Below are 24,178 nucleotides of genomic sequence, written 5' to 3' on the forward strand. Positions count from 1 at the left end.
TCTATAACAATACAAAAGCATACAGCAACTGCAGGAATCTGTCACCGTGGATAACCATGTGACGATCTATAACAATACAAAAGCATACAGTAACTGCAGGAATCTGTCATCGTGGATAACCATGTGACGATCTATAACAATACAAAAGCATACAGCAACTGCAGGAATCTGTCACCGTGGATAACCATGTGACGATCTATAACAATACAAAAGCATACAGTAACTGCAGGAATCTGTCACCGTGGATAACCATGTGACGATCTATAACAATACAAAAGCATACAGTAACTGCAGCAATCTGTCACCGTGGATAACCATGTGACGATCTATAACAATACAAAAGCATACAGTAACTGCAGGAATCTGTCACCGTGGATAACCATGTGACGATCTATAACAATACAAAAGCATACAGTAACTGCAGGAATCTGACACCGTGGATAACCATGTGACTAACTATAACAATACAAAAGCATACAGTAACTGCAGGAATCTGTCACCGTGGATAACCATGTGACGATCTATAACAATACAAAAGCATACAGTAACTGCAGCAATCTGTCACCGTGGATAACCATGTGACGATCTATAACAATACAAAAGCATACAGTAACTGCAGGAATCTGTCACCGTGGATAACCATGTGACGATCTATAACAATACAAAAGCATACAGCAACTGTAGGAATCTGTCACCGTGGATAACCATGTGACGATCTATAACAATACAAAAGCATACAGTAACTGCAGGAATCTGTCACCGTGGATAACCATGTGACGATCTATAACAATACAAAAGCATACAGTAACTGCAGGAATCTGTCACCGTGGATAACCATGTGAGGCTCTATAACAATACAAAAGCATACAGTAACTGCAGGAATCTGTCACCATGGATAACCATGTGACGATCTATAACAATACAAAAGCATACAGCAACTGCAGGAATCTGTCACCGTGGATAACCATGTGACAATCTATAACAATACAAAAGCATACAGCAACTGCAGGAATCTGTCACCGTGGATAACCATGTGACAATCTATAACAACACAAAAGCATACAGCAACTGCAGGAATCTGTCACCGTGGATAACCATGTGAGGCTCTATAACAATACAAAAGCATACAGCAACTGCAGGAATCTGTCACCGTGGATAACCATGTGACGATCTATAACAACACAAAAGCATACAGCAACTGTAGGAATCTGTCACCGTGGATAACCAAGTGAGGCTCTATAACAATACAAAAGCATACAGTAACTGCAGGAATCTGTCACCGTGGATAACCATGTAACGATCTATAACAATACAAAAGCATACAGTAACTGCAGGAATCTGTCACCGTGGATAACCATGTGACGATCTATAACAATACAAAAGCATACAGCAACTGCAGGAATCTGTCACCGTGGATAACCATGTGACAATCTATAACAATACAAAAGCATACAGTAACTGCAGGAATCTGTCACCGTGGATAACCATGTGACGATCTATAACAATACAAAAGCATACAGTAACTGCAGGAATCTGTCACCGTGGATAACCATGTGACGATCTATAACAATACAAAAGCATACAGTAACTGCAGGAATCTGTCACCGTGGATAACCATGTGACGATCTATAACAATACAAAAGCATACAGCAACTGCAGGAATCTGTCACCGTGGATAACCATGTGACGATCTATAACAATACAAAAGCATACAGCAACTCAGTATATAAATTGCATACAAACAACATGTACAGTGCATAAAAAAGAAAATTGATGCTTACCTGATAAATTTATTTCTTTTTTGACACAATGAGTCCACGGATCATCTAAATTACTAATGGGATATTCACCTCCTTGTCAGCAGGAGGAGGCAAAGAGCACCACAGCAGAGCTGTTAAATAGCTCCTCCCTTCCCTCCCAATCCAGTCATTCGACCGAAGTTAGGAAGAGAAAGGAAAAGCCAAGGTGCAGAGGTGTTTGAAGTTTACAATAACCCACAACCTGTCTAAAAGAACAGGGCGGGCCGTGGACTCATCGTGTCAAAAAAGAAATACATTTATCAGGTAAGCATAAATTTTCTTTTCTTTTTTAAGACACGATGAGTCCACGGATTATCTTCATTACTAATGGGATCCAATACCCAAGCTAGAGTACACAGATGATACGGGAGAGACAAGACAGGGAAGCTGTCCAGCAGCCTCATAAGCAAAACGGATGATACTCTTCAGCCAAAAAGAAAGAAAAGTAGCCGTAGTTTTCTGTACCTTATGTTTTCCATAGAAAACTATAAACAAAAAAGAAAATTGACGAAAGTCCTTAGTCGCCTGAAAGTAGAACTTCAAAGCACGAACCACGTCCAGATTGTGCAGAAGACGTTCTTTCTGAGAAGAAGGATTAGGACACAAAGAAGGAACGACAATCTCCTGATTAATGTTCCTATCTAAAACAACCTTAGGAAGAAAACCCAGTTTAGTACGTAAAACTACCTTATCTGCATGGAATATAAGATAAGGAGAAGAGTCTTGTAACGCAGAGAGTTCAGACACTCTACGAGCTGAAGAAATAGCAACAAGAAATAAAACTCAATTACTCAATATCTAAGGGATGCATAGGCTCAAACAGAGCCCTTTGAAGAACACTGAAAACTAAATTAAGATTCCATGGTGGAGTAATTGGTTTCAACACAGGCCCGATCCAAACCAAGGCCTGACAAAATGAGTGAACATCTGGAACATCTGCCAAACGTTTGGGTAACAAAACCGACAAAGCTGAGATCTGACCCCTTAAGGAACTCGTCGATAAACCCTTCTCCAAACCTTCTTGGAGAAAAGACAAAATTCTAGGAATCCTATCAATACTCCATGAGTAGCTCTTGGATTCATACCAAAAAGGATATTTACGCCAAATCTTAAGGTAAATCATTCTAGACACAGGCTTACGAGCCCGAATCAAGGTTACTATGACCGATTCAGAAAACCCCCGCTTGGATAAAACTGAGCATTCAATCTCCAAGCAGTCAGCTTCAGAGAAACTAGATTTGGGAGAAGGAATGGTACTTGAATCAGAAGGTCGTTCCTCAACATAAGTTTTCAAGGTGGTGGAAATGACATTCCCACCAGATCTGCATACCAAATCCTGCGAGGCCAATCCAAATCAATAAGAAATACCGACGCCCTCTCCTGTTTGACTCGAGCAATGACTCGAGGAAGAAGCGCAAAAGGAGGAAATAGGTATGGAAGGCTGAAAGACCAAAGAACCGCCAGAGCATCTATCAGTTCCGCCTGGGGATCCCTGGACCTCAACCCGAACCTCGGGAGCTTGGAATTCTATCGAGATGCCATGAGATCCAACTCCGGCCAACCCCACTTGAGAATCAGGCTGAAGAACACGTCCAGATGGAGTTCACACTCCCCCGGATGAAAAGACTGTCTGCTCAGAAAATCCGCCTCCCAGTAAACCACTCCTGGGATGTGGATCACTGACAGATTGCAAGAATGGGACTCCGCCCACTGCATTATCTTGGCAACCGCGGTCATCGCTAAGGAACTCCTCGTTCCTCCCTGATGATTAATATAAGCCACTGAAGTTATGTTGTCCAACTGAAATCTGAAAAACTGGACCGAGGCTAACTGAGACCAGGCCAGAATAGCATTAAAGATCGCTCTTAGATCCAGGATGTTTGTAGGAAGAAGAGTCTCTGCCTGAGTTCATACTCCCTGAACCCTCAGGAAACCCCAGACAGTTCCCCACCCTAGAAAACTGGCATCTGTTATCACAATCACCAAGGACGGTCTGCGAAAGCAGATTCCCTGGGATAGATTATCCAGAGACAACCACCATTGAAGAGAGTCCCTCATCTCCTGATCCAGAGTTATTCAAGGAGACAAGTCTGCATAATCTCCATTCCACTGCCTGAGCATGTTCAATTGCAGAGATCTGAGGTGGAACCGAGTAAACGGGATGATGTCCATTGCCACCACCATCAGTCCGGTTACTTTCATGCACTGGTCCACTGACGACCAAGGAGTTGACTGAAACGATCGACAGGTATCTATAATCTTTGATTTCCTGACTTCTGTCAGAAAAATCTTCATTAGTAGACCCGATGAGAGATTCCAAGAAAGTCACTCTTGAATTTGGGGTTAAAGAACTCTTTTCAAGATATACCTTCCACCCGTGAGCTCTTAGGAAGGATAGCACAACGTCTGTATGAGACCTTGCCTGTTGACAAGAAGGCGCCTGGATGAGAATATCGACCAGATAGGGTGCCACTGCAATGCCTCGCGACCTTAGAACCACTAGAAGAGGCCCCAGAACCCTTGTGAAAATCCTGGGTGCCGTGGCCAATCCGAAAGTAAGAGCCACGAACTGGAAATGCTTGACCAGAAAAGCAAACCTTAGGAACTTGAGATGATCCCTGTAATGGGAACATGCAGGTACGCGTCCTTTAAATCCACTGTTGTCATAACTTGAACCTCTTGGATCAAAGGGAGAATGGAACAAATAGTTTCCCTCCTAAAGGACTGTACTCTGAGAAATAAGTTGGGACTCTTGAGATCTATAATTGGCTTGAAGGTTCCCTCTTCTTTTTGGGAACCATTATAGATTGGAATAAAATCCCAAGCCCTGTTCTTGTACCGGGACAAGAACAATCATTCCCAGATTGTAAAGGTCTCTTACACAGTGTAAGAACTCCTTACTTTTTGTCTGGTCTACAGACAACCCTGAAAACAGAAAACTGTCTCTGGGAGTAAAACATTTGAACTCTAACCTGCAGCCCTGGGATACTCTATTGTCCAGGGATCCTGAACATCTCGAACCCGAGCTAAGCGAAAAAGAAAAGTCTGCCCCCTACAAGATCCAGTCTCGGATCTGGGGCCCCACTGCAGGCTTTTTGGATTGTTTCCCTTATTCCAAGACTGATTTGGTCTCCATGCAGGAGTAGTCTTGTTTGGAGACAGTAGAAGGAGAATTTCCCTTGAAATATCAGAAGTAACGAAAATTGCTCAGTCGTCCTTTTCTCTTATCCTTAAGGGGAGAAGGCGAACCTTACCTCCCGAGATGTCAGAAATAATCTCCGACAGGCCAGATCCAAACAAGGTCTTCCCCTTGTAAGGAATAGCTAAAAAAAAATTACGAATGTATGTATGGAGTACTTGTAAAGTACGGCAAATCACCCATACGGGTCCCAAAGCGCTGCTCATCTAAACCACCTCAGAAGGGTGAAATGTTGAGTGGACCTCGCCGGGGATTGAACCTGCAATCCTTGTGTTGCTACATAACTGAGCCACAGCGCCACGTTTGCCGAGTTATCTGAAAAGATATAGAAGCTTAGACTCAGGACACATCCGCAGACCAAGGCTTTAACCATAAAAACTCTGCGAGCTAGAGAAATCCCAAATCTTTGCTCCCAGCTTTGATAACATGAAGGGAAGCACCCGAAATAAAGGAATTAGCCAGTTTAAGGGCTATTAACCTATCCTGGATTCCATTCAAAGAAGCTTCTGTCCCGCATCGGGCAACGCCTCAACCAATATGCTGCCGCACTAGTGACGGAAGCAATGCACACAGATGGCTGTCATTGAAAACCCTGGTGTACAACAGAAAAACGCTTTTTTTTTTTTTTTTTTTAAACGACTGAGGAGTCGCTGTTGTCCAATGTAGCTAAAACCTCCTTAAGTAACAGATGGAGGTGAAGTGGCTTAAACTTGAGAGAAACAAGTTCGGCATCAACACGAGGAATTACACTATGTTAGAAACCTCTCTTGCTGAATGTCTGTTCTACCTCTAACACTTTCCCACCAATACTGGGAAAGCAGACAACGTATCAGAACATATGAGAAGAGTGAAGTCCAAGAATGAGTTATAGAGGAAAAGCAGGGCACTGCATGTGAGGGCAATAACATTTTTGGGACTCTTGAGGCAAAAAAATGGCGATATTGAACCTTGTAATTGCGCTACAGAACTTGGCGGCGCTATACAAATACAAGGGTATAACAATAATTGAAATTAAATTTCTGGACAACAACCTCATAGTAAAATGTTGTCTCAGAAAATACTATGCTTAAGGATTAGGTTCCTCACATACATGAGAAACAGAAAAGACTTAAAGGTTCCACATTTGCATACAAAGAACCAAGATCTCCATAAAAAAAATTAGAATTTTTTAATCATAGCAAAATGCACAAAAACGTTGCTGTCACTTTAAAATTTAAAAAGGAAAACTTTTTTCTTTTTATTTATTATAGAGTAAATTTGGCAAAACAGCTTAACCTAAGCGTGCAACATAACAGAATCCCTTAGCATGAAACTGCAGAGGTGCCTGTCTGAGTCATAAGACTAACTCCCTCTGAGTAGTACATCCATATCCGGAACTCCACCGCAACAGCAGAAGGCAGTCTCCGGTCCCAATTACGCTAGACTTCCTCCTACGTATTGAAAATTTTAGGCTTTCCGGAAGAGAATGGGAAAAAAGGCGCGCTATGCAAAGGCCGGCTCCCCAAGGACCGCCCGTCGTGGGCGGTGACAATACAGTAATCTCCCGATCGGCATTATGTTTATGTAACCGCCGGGAGATGTGAACCCTGTAACTGCTATATTGCGCACACTTTCCCACCACCGTTGAAAGCTATGTGAGTGCAGTCATCTCCCGGTCAGCATGTTTGTTTATGCAGCCGCTGGGAGATTTGATCACTGAGATCATGAGATTGCCCCTCTCCCAGTCAAGATGTTTAAGCAACCTCCGGGAACACAATTGCAATGCCTGCCTCTAATTGCCCAGTGCCTGTGTGTAGCTGTCGATTATAGTCTCCTCAAATATAAAGGAGAGCTGATATCTGAGTAAAATAAAGTGCCCATATCCACTAAGGGCTCCTTATATGTCCCACTTACACAGTGAGTGGCCAACTTCTTCTGATTTTTTCTTCCTTCAAACCGCAGAAATAAAAGTCGACACTTACCTCACATTCTGCCGACAGCCAAGGCAGCTCCCAGGTTTGCGAAGTCCTATTCCTCGCATGGACCTGTGAATTAAGAGAAAATACTGAGTAATATGGGCAGCAACAGTATATGGGAGGCGCAGTGAGAATTATGTCCCACAAGTTCCCATTGCTCTAAAGCCACCAAATGCTCTACTGTAGAGACAGATATGGAGTACAGCTACACCCTAGAACAAAGCAGCACAATCTTGGACTACTTTAAAAATAATAAACTTTTGATTGAAGAATCTATACTAACACCTCACTTTACCTTTTCCTAGCACTAACGTAGGCAAAGAGAATGACTGGAGTGTGAGGGAAGGGAGGAGCTATTTATCAGCTCTGTTGCTCTTTGCCTCCTCCTGCTGACCAGGAGGTGAATATCCCATTAGTAATTAAGATGATCCGTGGACTCATCAAGTCTTAAAAAAGAAATTAGACAACTCGTGCAGCAGAGGAAAACACCGGTTATCATCTAACTCGCATGTAATTATACAGAGCCACGTGTCATCTGTGGCTGATTCGCCAGTTTCTGCTCTCAGTGAAATTTTAAACAAATTCAGAAAACAACAACTCACCTGTGACTGCTGTACACTGTATATGGTCTGCTGTGGCTGCGAGTATTGCTGGAAGAGAGCACAAGCATAGGGTTAACATTCAATAAGCAAAGGCACCATCAGCCCAGACATACCACGTGAACAGGCACCATCAGCCCAGTCATACCACGTGCACAGGCATCATCAGACCAGTCATGGTGCCTGTGGTATGGCTGGTCTGATGGTGCCTGTGTACATGGTATGGCTGGTCTGATGGTGCTTGTGGTATGGCTGGTCTGATGGTGCCATTGTACGTGGTATGGCTGATCTGATGGTGCCTGTGGTATGGCTGGTCTGATGGTGCCTGTGGTATGGCTGGTCTGATGGTGCCTGTGCTTGTGGTATGACTGGTTTGATGGTGCCTGTGCACGTGGTATGGCTGGTCTGATGGTGCCTGTGGTATGACTGGTCTGATGGTGCCTGTGCACGTGGTATGGCTGGTCTGATGGTGCCTGTGGTATGACTGGTCTGATGGTGCCTGTGCACGTGGTATGGCTGGTCTGATGGTGCCTGTGCACGTGGTATGACTGGTCTGATGGTGCCTGTGCACATGGTATGGCTGGTCTGATGGTGCCTGTGCACGTGGTATGACTGGTCTGATGGTGCCTGTGCACGTGGTATGGCTGGTCTGATGGTGCCTGTGGTATGACTGGTCTGATGGTGCCTGTGCACGTGGTATGGCTGGTCTGATGGTGCCTGTGCCACGTGCACAGGCACCATCAGACCAGCCATACCACATGCACAGGCATCATCAGACTGGTCATACCACGTGCACAGGCATCATCAGACTGGTCATACCACGTGCACAGGCACCATCAGACCAGCCATACCACATGCACAAGCACTATCAGACCAGCCATACCACATGCACAGGCACCATCAGACCAGCCATACCACATGCACCATCAGACCAGCCATACCACGTGCACAGGCACCATCAGACCAGTCATACCACGTGCACAGGCACCATCAGACCAGTCATACCACGTGCACAGGCACCATCAGACCAGTCATACCATGTGCACAGGCACCATCAGACCAGTCATACCACGTGCACAGGGATAATCACCTACAGGAAGTCATTACCTGCCTCGTCTGAGATAAAGAAACTTGTACACAATATATCTCAAGCAGCAGAAAATTGGCTAAATTCTAGGGATGCACCGAAATGAAAATTCTGGAACAAACCCGATACCAAAAATTCAAGATTCCCCTGGCTGAAAACCAAAACGAAACCAAAATGTTTTTTTTCTTTTTTTAACTACAGTGTGTGTGTGTAGCTGAGAGAGATTGTAGGCGGGAAAGCTCCAACTAATGGACGTGGTCACTTGTACCGTAGGGCGTGATCTGCAGTGAAACTGGTGGAGCTCTACAAGGGAGAGCGTGGTTATAGCCAGACAACAATACGAGGTAGACATGTGTTTTGTTTTTGGGTGTAGTTATCCCGTGAGATGGGCGTGGCTGCACCTGATCGTCTCTCATCGTATCTCCGCCTAGTTCCAGGTTTGGGTCTCACACTGACCCGTCAGATTATATGTCCGGAGCCCCAAATGAAGTCTGCCTGTCACCTATCACCAGGACCACGGACTTAGCTACAACCTTACGTGCAAGGTGGTTATAGAAAGTTACTGTGCTTTTTTGTATACACTGTCTGTTGGGTGCTAATTTGTACCAACTGTGTGCGAGCTTGGGGCTTATGCTTATAAAGTGTGCACGCATATTTGCCTCAGGCGATTAGAATGTCTATGCACAAGAGGCTGATGTATGAGCACTGTATATAAGGCTTATACATATTCACTGTGTGTGATAATATCAAGTGTTTATAAACATGTTACTTATCCTTCTTTTGAAAACTGTATTCAGAACTTTGGTTTCCTTTTATTTATTTAAAAAAAGGGCACTGCTGTTTTTCAAATATCATCATGTAATGGTACTTATGTGTGTGCTCTGTGTACCAGTGCTGTGCTGCTCACCTTATGCTAAGGATAGACATGTAACTCACTAGAACAGGATGTCATGGTACTTATATGTGTGCTCTGTGTACCATGCCAGTGCTGTGCTGCTCACCTTATGCTAAGGATAGACATGTAACTCACTAGAACAGGATGTCATGGTACTTATGTGTGTGCTCTGTGTACCAGTGCTGTGCTGCTCACCTTATGCTAAGGATAGACATGTAACTCACTAGAACAGGATGTCATGGTACTTATGTGTGTGCTCTGTGTACCATGCCTGTGCTGTGCTGCTCACATTATGCTAAGGATAGACATGTAACTCAATAGAACAGGATGACATGGTACTTATGTGTGTGCTCTGTGTACCAGTGCTGTGCTGTGCTGCTCACCTTATGCTAAGGATAGACATGTAACTCAATAGAACAGGATGTCATGGTACTTATGTGTGTGCTCTGTGTACCATGCCAGTGCTGTGCTGCTCACCTTATGCTAAGGATAGACATGTAACTCACTAGAACAGGATGTCATGGTACTTATGTGTGTGCTCTGTGTACCAGTGCTGTGCTGCTCACCTTATGCTAAGGATAGACATGTAACTCACTAGAACAGGATGTCATGGTACTTATGTGTGTGCTCTGTGTACCATGCCTGTGCTGTGCTGCTCACCTTATGCTAAGGATAGACATGTAACTCACTAGAACAGGATGTCATGGTACTTATGTGTGTGCTCTGTGTACCAGTGCTGTGCTGCTCACCTTATGCTAAGGATAGACATGTAACTCAATAGAACAGGATGTCATGGTACTTATGTGTGTGCTTTGTGTACCATGCCAGTGCTGTGCTGCTCACCTTATGCTAAGGATAGACATGTAACTCACTAGAACAGGATGACATGGTACTTATGTGTGTGCTCTGTGTACCATGCCAGTGCTGTGCTGCTCACCTTATGCTAAGGATAGACATGTAACTCACTAGAACAGGATGTCATGGTACTTATGTGTGTGCTCTGTGTACCATGCCAGTGCTGTGCTGCTCACCTTATGCTAAGGATAGGCATGTAACTCACTAGAACAGGATGTCATGGTACTTATGTGTGTGCTCTGTGTACCAGTGCTGTGCTGCTCACCTTATGCTAAGGTAGCAGTGCTGTGCTGCTCACCTTATGCTAAGGATAGACATGTAACTCAATAGAACAGGATGTAATGGTACTTATGTGTGTGCTCTGTGTACCATGCCAGTGCTGTGCTGCTCACCTTATGCTAAGGATAGACATGTAACTCACTAGAACAGGATGTCATGGTACTTATGTGTGTGCTCTGTGTACCATGCCTGTGCTGTGCTGCTCACCTTATGCTAAGGATAGACATGTAACTCACTAGAACAGGATGTCATGGTACTTATGTGTGTGCTCTGTGTACCAGTGCTGTGCTGCTCACCTTATGCTAAGGATAGACATGTAACTCACTAGAACAGGATGTCATGGTACTTATGTGTGTGCTCTGTGTACCATGCAGTGCTGTGCTGCTCACCTTATGCTAAGGATAGACATGTAACTCACTAGAACAGGATGTCATGGTACTTATATGTGTGCTCTGTGTACCATGCCAGTGCTGTGCTGCTCACCTTATGCTAAGGATAGACATGTAACTCACTAGAACAGGATGCCATGGTACTTATGTGTGTGCTCTGTGTACCAGTGCTGTGCTGCTCACCTTATGCTAAGGATAGGCATGTAACTCACTAGAACAGGATGTCATGGTACTTATGTGTGTGCTCTGTGTACCAGTGCTGTGCTGCTCACCTTATGCTAAGGATAGGCATGTAACTCAATAGAACAGTATGTCATGGTACTTATGTGTGTGCTGTGTGTACCAGTGCTGTGCTGTGCTGCTCACCTTATGCTAAGGATAGGCATGTAACTCACTAGAACAGGATGTCATGGTACTTATGTGTGTGCTCTGTGTACCATGCCAGTGCTGTGCTGCTCACCTTATGCTAAGGATAGGCATGTAACTCAATAGAACAGGATGTCATGGTACTTATGTGTGTGCTCTGTGTACCAGTGCTGTGCTGCTCACCTTATGCTAAGGATAGACATGTCACTCACTAGAACAGGATGTCATGGTACTTATGTGTGTGCTCTGTGTACCAGTGCTGTGCTGCTCACCTTATGCTAAGGATAGGCATGTAACTCACTAGAACAGGATGTCATGGTACTTATGTGTGTGCTCTGTGTACCAGTGCTGTGCTGCTCACCTTATGCTAAGGATAGGCATGTAACTCAATAGAACAGGATGTCATGGTACTTATGTGTGTGCTCTGTGTACCAGTGCTGTGCTGTGCTGCTCACCTTATGCTAAGGATAGACATGTAACTCACTAGAACAGGATGTCATGGTACTTATGTGTGTGCTCTGTGTACCAGTGCTGTGCTGCTCACCTTATGCTAAGGATAGACATGTAACTCAATAGAACAGGATGTCATGGTACTTATGTGTGTGCTCTGTGTACCAGTGCTGTGCTGCTCACCTTATGGTAAGGATAGACATGTAACTCACTAGAACAGGATGTCATGGTACTTATGTGTGTGCTCTGTGTACCATGCCAGTGCTGTGCTGCTCACCTTATGCTAAGGATAGACATGTAACTCACTAGAACAGGATGTCATGGTACTTATGTGTGTGCTCTGTGTACCAGTGCTGTGCTGCTCACCTTATGCTAAGGATAGGCATGTAACTCAATAGAACAGGATGTCATGGTACTTATGTGTGTGCTCTGTGTACCAGTGCTGTGCTGCTCACCTTATGCTAAGGATAGACATGTAACTCACTAGAACAATATGTCATGGTACCTATGTGTGTGCTCTGTGTACCAGTGCAGTGCTGTGCTGCTCACCTTATGCTAAGGATAGACATGTAACTCAATAGAACAGGATGTCATGGTACTTATGTGTGTGCTCTGTGTACCATGCCAGTGCTGTGCTGCTCACCTTATGCTAAGGATAGACATGTAACTCACTAGAACAGGATGTCATGGTACTTGTGTGTGTGCTCTGTGTACCAGTGCTGTGCTGCTCACCTTATGCTAAGGATAGACATGTAACTCAATAGAACAGGATGTCATGGTACTTATGTGTGTGCTCTGTGTACCATGCCAGTGCTGTGCTGCTCATCTTATGCTAAGGATAGACATGTAACTCACTAGAACAGGATGTCATGGTACTTATGTGTGTGCTCTGTGTACCATGCCTGTGCTGTGCTGCTCACCTTATGCTAAGGATAGACATGTAACTCACTAGCACAGGATGTCATGGTACTTATGTGTGTGCTCTGTGTACCATGCCAGTGCTGTGCTGCTCACCTTATGCTAAGGATAGACATGTAACTCACTAGAACAGGATGTCATGGTACTTATGTGTGTGCTCTGTGTACCAGTGCTGTGCTGTGCTGCTCACCTTATGCTAAGGATAGACATGTAACTCACTAGAACAGGATGTCATGGTACTTATGTGTGTGCTGTGTGTACCAGTGCTGTGCTGTGCTGCTCACCTTATGCTAAGGATAGACATGTAACTCACTAGAACAGGATGTCATGGTACTTATGTGTGTGCTCTGTGTACCATGCCTGTGCTGTGCTGCTCACATTATGCTAAGGATAGACATGTAACTCACTAGCACAGGATGTCATGGTACTTATGTGTGTGCTCTGTGTACCAGTGCTGTGCTGCTCACCTTATGCTAAGGATAGACATGTAACTCAATAGAACAGGATGACATGGTACTTATGTGTGTGCTCTGTGTACCATGCCAGTGCTGTGCTGCTCACCTTATGCTAAGGATAGACATGTAACTCAATAGAACAGGATGTCATGGTACTTATGTGTGTGCTCTGTGTACCAGTGCTGTGCTGCTCACCTTATGCTAAGGATAGACATGTAACTCACTAGAACAGGATGTCATGGTACTTATGTGTGTGCTCTGTGTACCAGTGCTGTGCTGCTCACCTTATGCTAAGGATAGGCATGTAACTCACTAGAACAGGATGTCATGGTACTTATGTGTGTGCTCTGTGTACCAGTGCTGTGCTGTGCTGCTCACCTTATGCTAAGGATAGGCATGTAACTCACTAGAACAGGATGTCATGGTACTTATGTGTGTGCTCTGTGTACCATGCAGTGCTGTGCTGCTCACCTTATGCTAAGGATAGACATGTAACTCACTAGAACAGGATGTCATGGTACTTATGTGTATGCTCTGTGTACCATACCAGTGCTGTGCTGCTCACCTTATGCTAAGGATAGACATGTAACTCACTAGAACAGGATGTCATGGTACTTATGTGTGTGCTCTGTGTACCATGCCAGTGCTGTGCTGCTCACCTTATGCTAAGAATAGACATGTAACTCACTAGAACAGGATGTAATGGTACTTATGTGTGTGCTCTGTGTACCATGCCAGTGCTGTGCTGCTCACCTTATGCTAAGGATAGACATGTAACTCACTAGAACAGGATGTCATGGTACTTATGTGTGTGCTCTGTGTACCAGTGCTGTGCTGCTCACCTTATGCTAAGGATAGACATGTAACTCACTAGAACAGGATGTCATGGCACTTATGTGTGTGCTCTGTGTACCAGTGCTGTGCTGCTCACCTTATGCTAAGGATAGGCATGTAACTCACTAGCACAGGATGTCATGGTACTTATGTGTGTGCTCTGTGTACCATGCCTGTGCTGTGCTGCTCATCTTATGCTTAGGATAGACATGTAACTCACTAGAACAGGATGTCATGGTACTTATGTGTGTGCTCTGTGTACCAGTGCTGTGCTGCTCACCTTATGCTAAGGATAGACATGTAACTCACTAGAACAGGATGTCATGGTACTTATGTGTGCTCTGTGTACCAGTGCTGTGCTGCTCACCTTATGCTAAGGATAGACATGTAACTCAATAGAACAGGATGTCATGGTACTTATGTGTGTGCTCTGTGTACCAGTGCTGTGCTGCTCACCTTATGCTAAGGATAGACATGTAACTCACTAGAACAGGATGTCATGGTACCTATGTGTGTGCTCTGTGTACCAGTGCTGTGCTGCTCACCTTATGCTAAGGATAGACATGTAACTCACTAGAACAATATGTCATGGTACCTATGTGTGTGCTCTGTGTACCATGCCAGTGCTGTGCTGCTCACCTTATGCTAAGGATAGACATGTAACTCACTAGAACAGGATGTCATGGTACTTATGTGTGTGCTCTGTGTACCAGTGCTGTGCTGCTCACCTTATGCTAAGGATAGACATGTAACTCACTAGAACAGGATGTCATGGTACTTATGTGTGTGCTCTGTGTACCAGTGCTGTGCTGTGCTGCTCACCTTATGCTAAGGATAGACATGTAACTCACTAGAACAGGATGTCATGGTACTTATGTGTGTGCTCTGTGTACCATGCCAGTGCTGTGCTGCTCACCTTATGCTAAGGATAGACATGTAACTCACTAGAACAGGATGTCATGGTACTTATGTGTGTGCTCTGTGTACCAGTGCTGTGCTGTGCTGCTCACCTTATGCTAAGGATAGGCATGTAACTCACTAGAACAGGATGTCATGGTACTTATGTGTGTGCTCTGTGTACCATGCCTGTGCTGTGCTGCTCACATTATGCTAAGGATAGACATGTAACTCACTAGAACAGGATGTCATGGTACTTATGTGTGTGCTCTGTGTACCAGTGCTGTGCTGCTCACCTTATGCTAAGGATAGACATGTAACTCACTAGCACAGGATGTCATGGTACTTATGTGTGTGCTCTGTGTACCAGTGCTGTGCTGCTCACCTTATGCTAAGGATAGACATGTAACTCAATAGAACAGGATGACATGGTACTTATGTGTGTGCTCTGTGTACCATGCCAGTGCTGTGCTGCTCACCTTATGCTAAGGATAGACATGTAACTCACTAGAACAGGATGTCATGGTACTTATGTGTGTGCTCTGTGTACCATGCCTGTGCTGTGCTGCTCACCTTATGCTAAGGATAGACATGTAACTCAATAGAACAGGATGTCATGGTATTTATGTGTGTGCTCTGTGTACCAGTGCTGTGCTGCTCACCTTATGCTAAGGATAGACATGTAACTCACTAGAACAGGATGTCATGGTACTTATGTGTGTGCTCTGTGTACCAGTGCTGTGCTGTGCTGCTCACCTTATGCTAAGGATAGACATGTAACTCACTAGAACAGGATGTCAAGGTACTTATGTGTGTGCTCTGTGTACCAGTGCTGTGCTGTGCTGCTCACCTTATGCTAAGGATAGGCATGTAACTCACTAGAACAGGATGTCATGGTACTTATGTGTGTGCTCTGTGTACCATGCAGTGCTGTGCTGCTCACCTTATGCTAAGGATAGGCATGTAACTCACTAGAACAGGATGTCATGGTACTTATGTGTGTGCTCTGTGTACCAGTGCTGTGCTGTGCTGCTCACCTTATGCTAAGGATAGACATGTAACTCAATAGAACAGGATGTCATGGTACTTATGTGTGTGCTCTGTGTACCAGTGCTGTGCTGTGCTGCTCACCTTATGCTAAGGATAGACATGTAACTCAATAGAACAGGATGTCATGGTACTTATGTGTGTGCTCTGTGTACCAGTGCTGTGCTGCTCACCTTATGCTAAGGATAGACATGTAACTCAATAGAACAGGATGTCATGGTACTTATGTGTGTGCTCTGTGTACCATGCCAGTGCTGTGCTGCTCACCTTATGCTAAGGATAGACATGTAACTCACTAGAACAGGATGTCATGGTACTTATGTGTGTGTGCTCTGTGTACCAGTGCTGTGCTGCTCACCTTATGCTAAGGATAGACATGTAACTCACTAGAACAGGATGTCATGGTACCTATGTGTGTGCTCTGTGTACCAGTGCTGTGCTGCTCACCTTATGCTAAGGATAGACATGTAACTCAATAGAACAGGATGTCATGGTACTTATGTGTGTGCTCTGTGTACCAGTGCTGTGCTGCTCACCTTATGCTAAGGATAGACATGTAACTCAATAGAACAGGATGTCATGGTACTTATGTGTGTGCTCTGTGTACCATTGCTGTGCTGTGCTGCTCACCTTATGCTAAGGATAGACATGTAACTCAATAGAACAGGATGTCATGGTACTTATGTGTGTGCTCTGTGTACCAGTGCTGTGCTGCTCACCTTATGCTAAGGATAGACATGTAACTCACTAGAACAGGATGTCATGGTACTTATGTGTGTGCTCTGTGTACCATGCCAGTGCTGTGCTGCTCACCTTATGCTAAGGATAGACATGTAACTCACTAGAACAGGATGTCATGGTACTTATGTGTGTGCTCTGTGTACCATGCCAGTGCTGTGCTGCTCACCTTATGCTAAGGATAGACATGTAACTCACTAGAACAGGATGTCATGGTACTTATGTGTGTGCTCTGTGTACCATGCAGTGCTGTGCTGCTCACCTTATGCTAAGGATAGGCATGTAACTCAATAGAACAGGATGTCATGGTACTTATGTGTGTGCTCTGTGTACCAGTGCTGTGCTGCTCACCTTATGCTAAGGATAGACATGTAACTCAATAGAACAGGATGTCATGGTACTTATGTGTGTGCTCTGTGTACCAGTGCTGTGCTGCTCACCTTATGCTAAGGATAGACATGTAACTCACTAGAACAGGATGTCATGGTACTTATGTGTGTGCTCTGTGTACCAGTGCTGTGCTGTGCTGCTCACCTTATGCTAAGGATAGACATGTAACTCACTAGAACAGGATGTCATGGTACTTATGTGTGTGCTCTGTGTTCCCAGTGCTGTGCTGCTCACCTTATGCTAAGGATAGACATGTAACTCACTAGAACAGGATGTCATGGTACTTATGTGTGTGCTCTGTGTACCATGCCAGTGCTGTGCTGCTCACCTTATGCTAAGGATAGACATGTAACTCACTAGAACAGGATGTCATGGTACTTATGTGTGTGCTCTGTGTACCAGTGCTGTGCTGCTCACCTTATGCTAAGGATAGACATGTAACTCACTAGAACAGGATGTCATGGTACTTATGTGTGTGCTCTGTGTACCATGCCAGTGCTGTGCTGCTCACCTTATGCTAAGGATAGACATGTAACTCACTAGAACAGGATGTCATGGTACTTATGTGTGTGCTCTGTGTACCAGTGCTGTGCTGCTCACCTTATGCTAAGGATAGGCATGTAACTCACTAGAACAGGATGTCATGGTACTTATGTGTGTGCTCTGTGTACCATGCCAGTGCTGTGCTGCTCACCTTATGCTAAGGATAGACATGTAACTCACTAGAACAGGATGTCATGGTACTTATGTGTGTGCTCTGTGTACCATGCCAGTGCTGTGCTGCTCACCTTATGCTAAGGATAGACATGTAACTCACTAGAACAGGATGTCATGGTACTTATGTGTGTGCTCTGTGTACCATGCCAGTGCTGTGCTGCTCACCTTATGCTAAGGATAGACATGTAACTCACTAGAACAGGATGTCATGGTACTTATGTGTGTGCTCTGTGTACCATGTGCTGTGCTGCTCACCTTATGCTAAGGATAGACATGTAACTCACTAGAACAGGATGTCATGGTACTTATGTGTGTGCTCTGTGTACCAGTGCTGTGCTGCTCACCTTATGCTAAGGATAGACATGTAACTCACTAGAACAGGATGTCATGGTACTTATGTGTGTGCTCTGTGTACCAGTGCTGTGCTGCTCACCTTATGCTAAGGATAGACATGTAACTCACTAGAACAGGATGTCATGGTACTTATGTGTGTGCTCTGTGTACCATGCCAGTGCTGTGCTGCTCACCTTATGCTAAGGATAGACATGTAACTCACTAGAACAGGATGTCATGGTACTTATGTGTGTGCTCTGTGTACCATGCCTGTGCTGTGCTGCTCACCTTATGCTAAGGATAGACATGTAACTCAATAGAACAGGATGTCATGGTACTTATGTGTGTGCTCTGTGTACCATGCAGTGCTGTGCTGCTCACCTTATGCTAAGGATAGACATGTAACTCACTAGAACAGGATGTCATGGTACTTATGTGTGTGCTTTGTGTACCATGCCAGTGCTGTGCTGCTCACCTTATGCTAAGGATAGACATGTAACTCAATAGAACAGGATGACATGGTACTTATGTGTGTGCTCTGTGTACCAGTGCTGTGCTGCTCACCTTATGCTAAGGATAGACATGTAACTCACTAGAACAGGATGTCATGGTACTTATGTGTGTGCTCTGTGTACCAGTGCTGTGCTGTGCTGTCCACCTTATGCTAAGGATAGACATGTAACTCAATAGAACAGGATGTCATAGGTACTATGTGTGTGCTGCTGTGTACCATGCCAGGTGCTGTGCTGCTCACCTTATGCTAAGGATAGACATGTAACTCACTAGAACAGGATGTCATGGTACTTAGTGTGTGCTCTGTGTACCAGTGCAGTGCTGTGCTGCTCACCTTATGCTAAGGATAGGACATGTACTCTCTAGAACAGGATGTCATGGTACTTATGTGTGTGCTCTGTGTACCAGTGCTGTGCTGCTCACCTTATGCTAAGGATAGACATGTAACTCAATAGAACAGGATGTCATGGTACTTATGTGTGTGCTCTGTTACGCAGTGCTGTGCTGCTCACCTTATGCTAAGGATAGACATGTAACTCAATAGAACAGGATGTCATGGTACTTATGTGTGTGCTCTGTGTACCATGCCAGTGCTGTGCTGCTCACCTTATGCTAAGGATAGACATGTAACTCAATAGAACAGGATGTCATGGTACTTATGTGTGTGCTCTGTGTACCATGCCAGTGCTGTGCTGCTCACCTTATGCTAAGGATAGACATGTAACTCACTAGAACAGGATGTCATGGTACTTATGTGTGTGCTCTGTGTACCATGCCAGTGCTGTGCTGCTCACCTTATGCTAAGGATAGACATGTAACTCACTAGAACAGGATGTCATGGTACTTATGTGTGTGCTCTGTGTACCAGTGCTGTGCTGCTCACCTTATGCTAAGGATAGGCATGTAACTCACTAGAACAGGATGTCATGGTACTTATGTGTGTGCTCTGTGTACCATGCCAGTGCTGTGCTGCTCACCTTATGCTAAGGATAGACATGTAACTCAATAGAACAGGATGTCATGGTACTTATGTGTGTGCTCTGTGTACCAGTGCTGTGCTGCTCACCTTATGCTAAGGATAGACATGTAACTCACTAGAACAGGATGTCATGGTACTTATGTGTGTGCTCTGTGTACCAGTGCTGTGCTGTGCTGCTCACCTTATGCTAAGGATAGACATGTAACTCAATAGAACAGGATGTCATGGTACTTATGTGTGTGCTCTGTGTACCATGCCAGTGCTGTGCTGCTCACCTTATGCTAAGGATAGACATGTAACTCACTAGAACAGGATGTCATGGTACTTATGTGTGTGCTCTGTGTACCATGCCAGTGCTGTGCTGCTCACCTTATGCTAAGGATAGACATGTAACTCACTAGAACAGGATGTCATGGTACTTATGTGTGTGCTCTGTGTACCAGTGCTGTGCTGCTCACCTTATGCTAAGGATAGACATGTAACTCAATAGAACAGGATGTCATGGTACTTATGTGTGTGCTCTGTGTACCAGTGCTGTGCTGCTCACCTTATGCTAAGGATAGACATGTAACTCACTAGAACAGGATGTCATGGTACTTATGTGTGTGCTCTGTGTACCATGCCAGTGCTGTGCTGCTCACCTTATGCTAAGTGTAGACATGTAACTCAATAGAACAGGATGTCATGGTACTTATGTGTGTGCTCTGTGTACCATGCAGTGCTGTGCTGCTCACCTTATGCTAAGGATAGACATGTAACTCAATAGAACAGGATGTCATGGTACCTATGTGTGTGCTCTGTGTACCATGCCTGTGCTGCTCACCTTATGCTAAGGATAGGCATGTAACTCACTAGAACAGGATGTCATGGTACTTATGTGTGTGCTCTGTGTACCATGCCAGTGCTGTGCTGCTCACCTTATGCTAAGGATAGACATGTAACTCAATAGAACAGGATGTCATGGTACTTATGTGTGTGCTCTGTGTACCAGTGCTGTGCTGCTCGTCTAATGCTAAGGATAGACATGTAACTCACTAGAACAGGATGTCATGGTACTTATGTGTGTGCTCTGTGTACCAGTGCTGTGCTGCTCACCTTATGCTAAGGATAGACATGTAACTCACTAGAACAGGATGTCATGGTACTTATGTGTGTGCTCTGTGTTACCATGCAGTGCTGTGCTGCTCACCTTATGCTAAGGATAGACATGTAACTCACTAGAACAGGATGTCATGGTACTTATGTGTGTGCTCTGTGTACCAGTGCTGTGCTGCTCACCTTATGCTAAGGATAGACATGTAACTCACTAGAACAGGATGTCATGGTACTTATGTGTGTGCTCTGTGTACCAGTGCTGTGCTGTGCTGCTCACCTTATGCTAAGGATAGACATGTAACTCACTAGAACAGGATGTCATGGTACTTATGTGTGTGCTCTGTGTACCATGCCAGTGCTGTGCTGCTCACCTTATGCTAAGGATAGACATGTAACTCACTAGAACAGGATGTCATGGTACTTATGTGTGTGCTCTGTGTACCAGTGCTGTGCTGCTCACCTTATGCTAAGGATAGACATGTAACTCACTAGAACAGGATGTCATGGTACTTATGTGTGTGCTCTGTGTACCAGTGCTGTGCTGCTCACCTTATGCTAAGGATAGACATGTAACTCACTAGAACAGGATGTCATGGTACTTGTGTGTGTGCTCTGTGTACCATGCAGTGCTGTGCTGCTCACCTTATGCTAAGGATAGACATGTAACTCACTAGAACAGGATGTCATGGTACTTATGTGTGTGCTCTGTGTACCAGTGCCTGTGCTGCTCACCTTATGCTAAGGATAGACATGTAACTCACTAGAACAGGATGTCATGGTACTTATGTGTGTGCTCTGTGTACCAGTGCAGTGCTGTGCTGCTCACCTTATGCTAAGGATAGACATGTAACTCACTAGAACAGGATGTCATGGTACTTATGTGTGTGCTCTGTGTACCATGCCAGTGCTGTGCTGCTCACCTTATGCTAAGGATAGACATGTAACTCACTAGAACAGGATGTCATGGTACTTATGTGTGTGCTCTGTGTACCAGTGCTGTGCTGCTCACCTTATGCTAAGGATAGACATGTAACTCACTAGAACAGGATGTCATGGTACTTATGTGTGTGCTCTGTGTACCATGCAGTGCTGTGCTGCTCACCTTATGCTAAGGATAGGCATGTAACTCACTAGAACAGGATGTCATGGTACTTATGTGTGTGCTCTGTGTACCATGCAGTGCTGTGCTGCTCACCTTATGCTAAGGATAGACATGTAACTCAATAGAACAGGATGTCATGGTACTTATGTGTGTGCTCTGTGTACCATGCCAGTGCTGTGCTGCTCACCTTATGCTAAGGATAGACATGTAACTCACTAGAACAGGATGTCATGGTACTTATGTGTGTGCTCTGTGTACCAGTGCTGTGCTGCTCACCTTATGCTAAGGATAGACATGTAACTCACTAGAACAGGATGTCATGGTACTTATGTGTGTGCTCTGTGTACCAGTGCTGTGCTGCTCACCTTATGCTAAGGATAGACATGTAACTCACTAGAACAGGATGTCATGGTACTTATGTGTGTGCTCTGTGTACCATGCAGTGCTGTGCTGCTCACCTTATGCTAAGGATAGACATGTAACTCACTAGAACAGGATGTCATGGTACTTATGTGTGTGCTCTGTGTACCATGCAGTGCTGTGCTGCTCACCTTATGCTAAGGATAGACATGTAACTCACTATAAACAGGATGTCATGGTACTTATGTGTGTGCTCTGTGTACCATGCAGTGCTGTGCTGCTCACCTTATGCTAAGGATAGACATGTAACTCAATAGAACAGGATGTCATGGTACTTATGTGTGTGCTCTGTGTACCAGTGCTGTGCTGCTCACCTTATGCTAAGGATAGACATGTAACTCACTAGAACAGGATGTCATGGTACTTATGTGTGTGCTCTGTGTACCATGCAGTGCTGTGCTGCTCACCTTATGCTAAGGATAGGCATGTAACTCACTAGAACAGGATGTCATGGTACTTATGTGTGTGCTCTGTGTACCATGCCAGTGCTGTGCTGCTCACCTTATGCTAAGGATAGACATGTAACTCACTAGAACAGGATGTCATGGTACTTATGTGTGTGCTCTGTGTACCATGCCTGTGCTGAGCCTGCTCACCTTATGCTAAGGATAGACATGTAACTCACTAGAACAGGATGTCATGGTACTTATGTGTGTGCTCTGTGTACCAGTGCTGTGCTGCTCACCTTATGCTAAGGATAGACATGTAACTCAATAGAACAGGATGTCATGTACTTATGTGTGTGCTCTGTGTACCATGCCAGTGCTGTGCTGCTCACCTTATGCTAAGGATAGACATGTAACTCACTAGAACAGGATGTCATGGTACTTATGTGTGTGCTCTGTGTACCAGTGCTGTGCTGTGCTGCTCACCTTATGCTAAGGATAGGCATGTAACTCAATAGAACAGGATGTCATGGTACTTATGTGTGTGCTCTGTGTACCATGCAGTGCTGTGCTGCTCACCTTATGCTAAGGATAGACATGTAACTCACTAGAACAGGATGTCATGGTACTTATGTGTGTGCTCTGTGTACCATGCAGTGCTGTGCTGCTCACCTTATGCTAAGGATAGACATGTAACTCACTAGAACAGGATGTCATGGTACTTATGTGTGTGCTCTGTGTACCAGTGCTGTGCTGCTCACCTTATGCTAAGGATAGACATGTAACTCAATAGAACAGGATGTCATGGTACTTATGTGTGTGCTCTGTGTACCAGCTGCTGTGCTGCTCACCTTATGCTAAGGATAGACATGTAACTCACTAGAACAGGATGTCATGGTACTTATGTGTGTGCTCTGTGTACCAGTGCTGTGCTGCTCACCTTATGCTAAGGATAGACATGTAACTCACTAGAACAGGATGTCATGGTACTTATGTGTGTGCTCTGTGTACCATGCAGTGCTGTGCTGCTCACCTTATGCTAAGGATAGACATGTAACTCAATAGAACAGGATGTCATGGTACTTATGTGTGTGCTCTGTGTACCATGCAGTGCTGTGCTGCTCACCTTATGCTAAGGATAGACATGTAACTCACTAGAACAGGATGTCATGGTACTTATGTGTGTGCTCTGTGTACCAGTGCTGTGCTGCTCACCTTATGCTAAGGATAGACATGTAACTCAATAGAACAGGATGTCATGGTACTTATGTGTGTGCTCTGTGTACCAGTGCTGTGCTGCTCACCTTATGCTAAGGATAGACATGTAACTCACTAGAACAGGATGTCATGGTACTTATGTGTGTGCTCTGTGTACCAGTGCTGTGCTGTGCTGCTCACCTTATGCTAAGGATAGACATGTAACTCAATAGAACAGGATGTCATGGTACTTATGTGTGTGCTCTGTGTACCATGCCAGTGCT

At 44.7% G+C, this 24,178-nt stretch overlaps 1 protein-coding gene across 1 annotated transcript in view; it reads right to left on the reverse strand.

The window, feature by feature from the left end:
* Positions 1-24,178, reverse strand: part of LOC128640016 (cell division cycle and apoptosis regulator protein 1-like) — a 146,538-nt gene that overhangs the window by 69,816 nt on the left and 52,544 nt on the right. The window contains exon 4 of the mRNA XM_053692318.1: positions 7,556-7,603. Within this exon, the coding sequence (XP_053548293.1) occupies positions 7,556-7,603 (48 nt within the window). The remainder of the gene's footprint in view (positions 1-7,555; positions 7,604-24,178) is intronic.

Source organism: Bombina bombina, chromosome 9, assembly GCF_027579735.1.
Source record: "Bombina bombina isolate aBomBom1 chromosome 9, aBomBom1.pri, whole genome shotgun sequence".
NCBI lineage: Eukaryota > Metazoa > Chordata > Amphibia > Anura > Bombinatoridae > Bombina > Bombina bombina.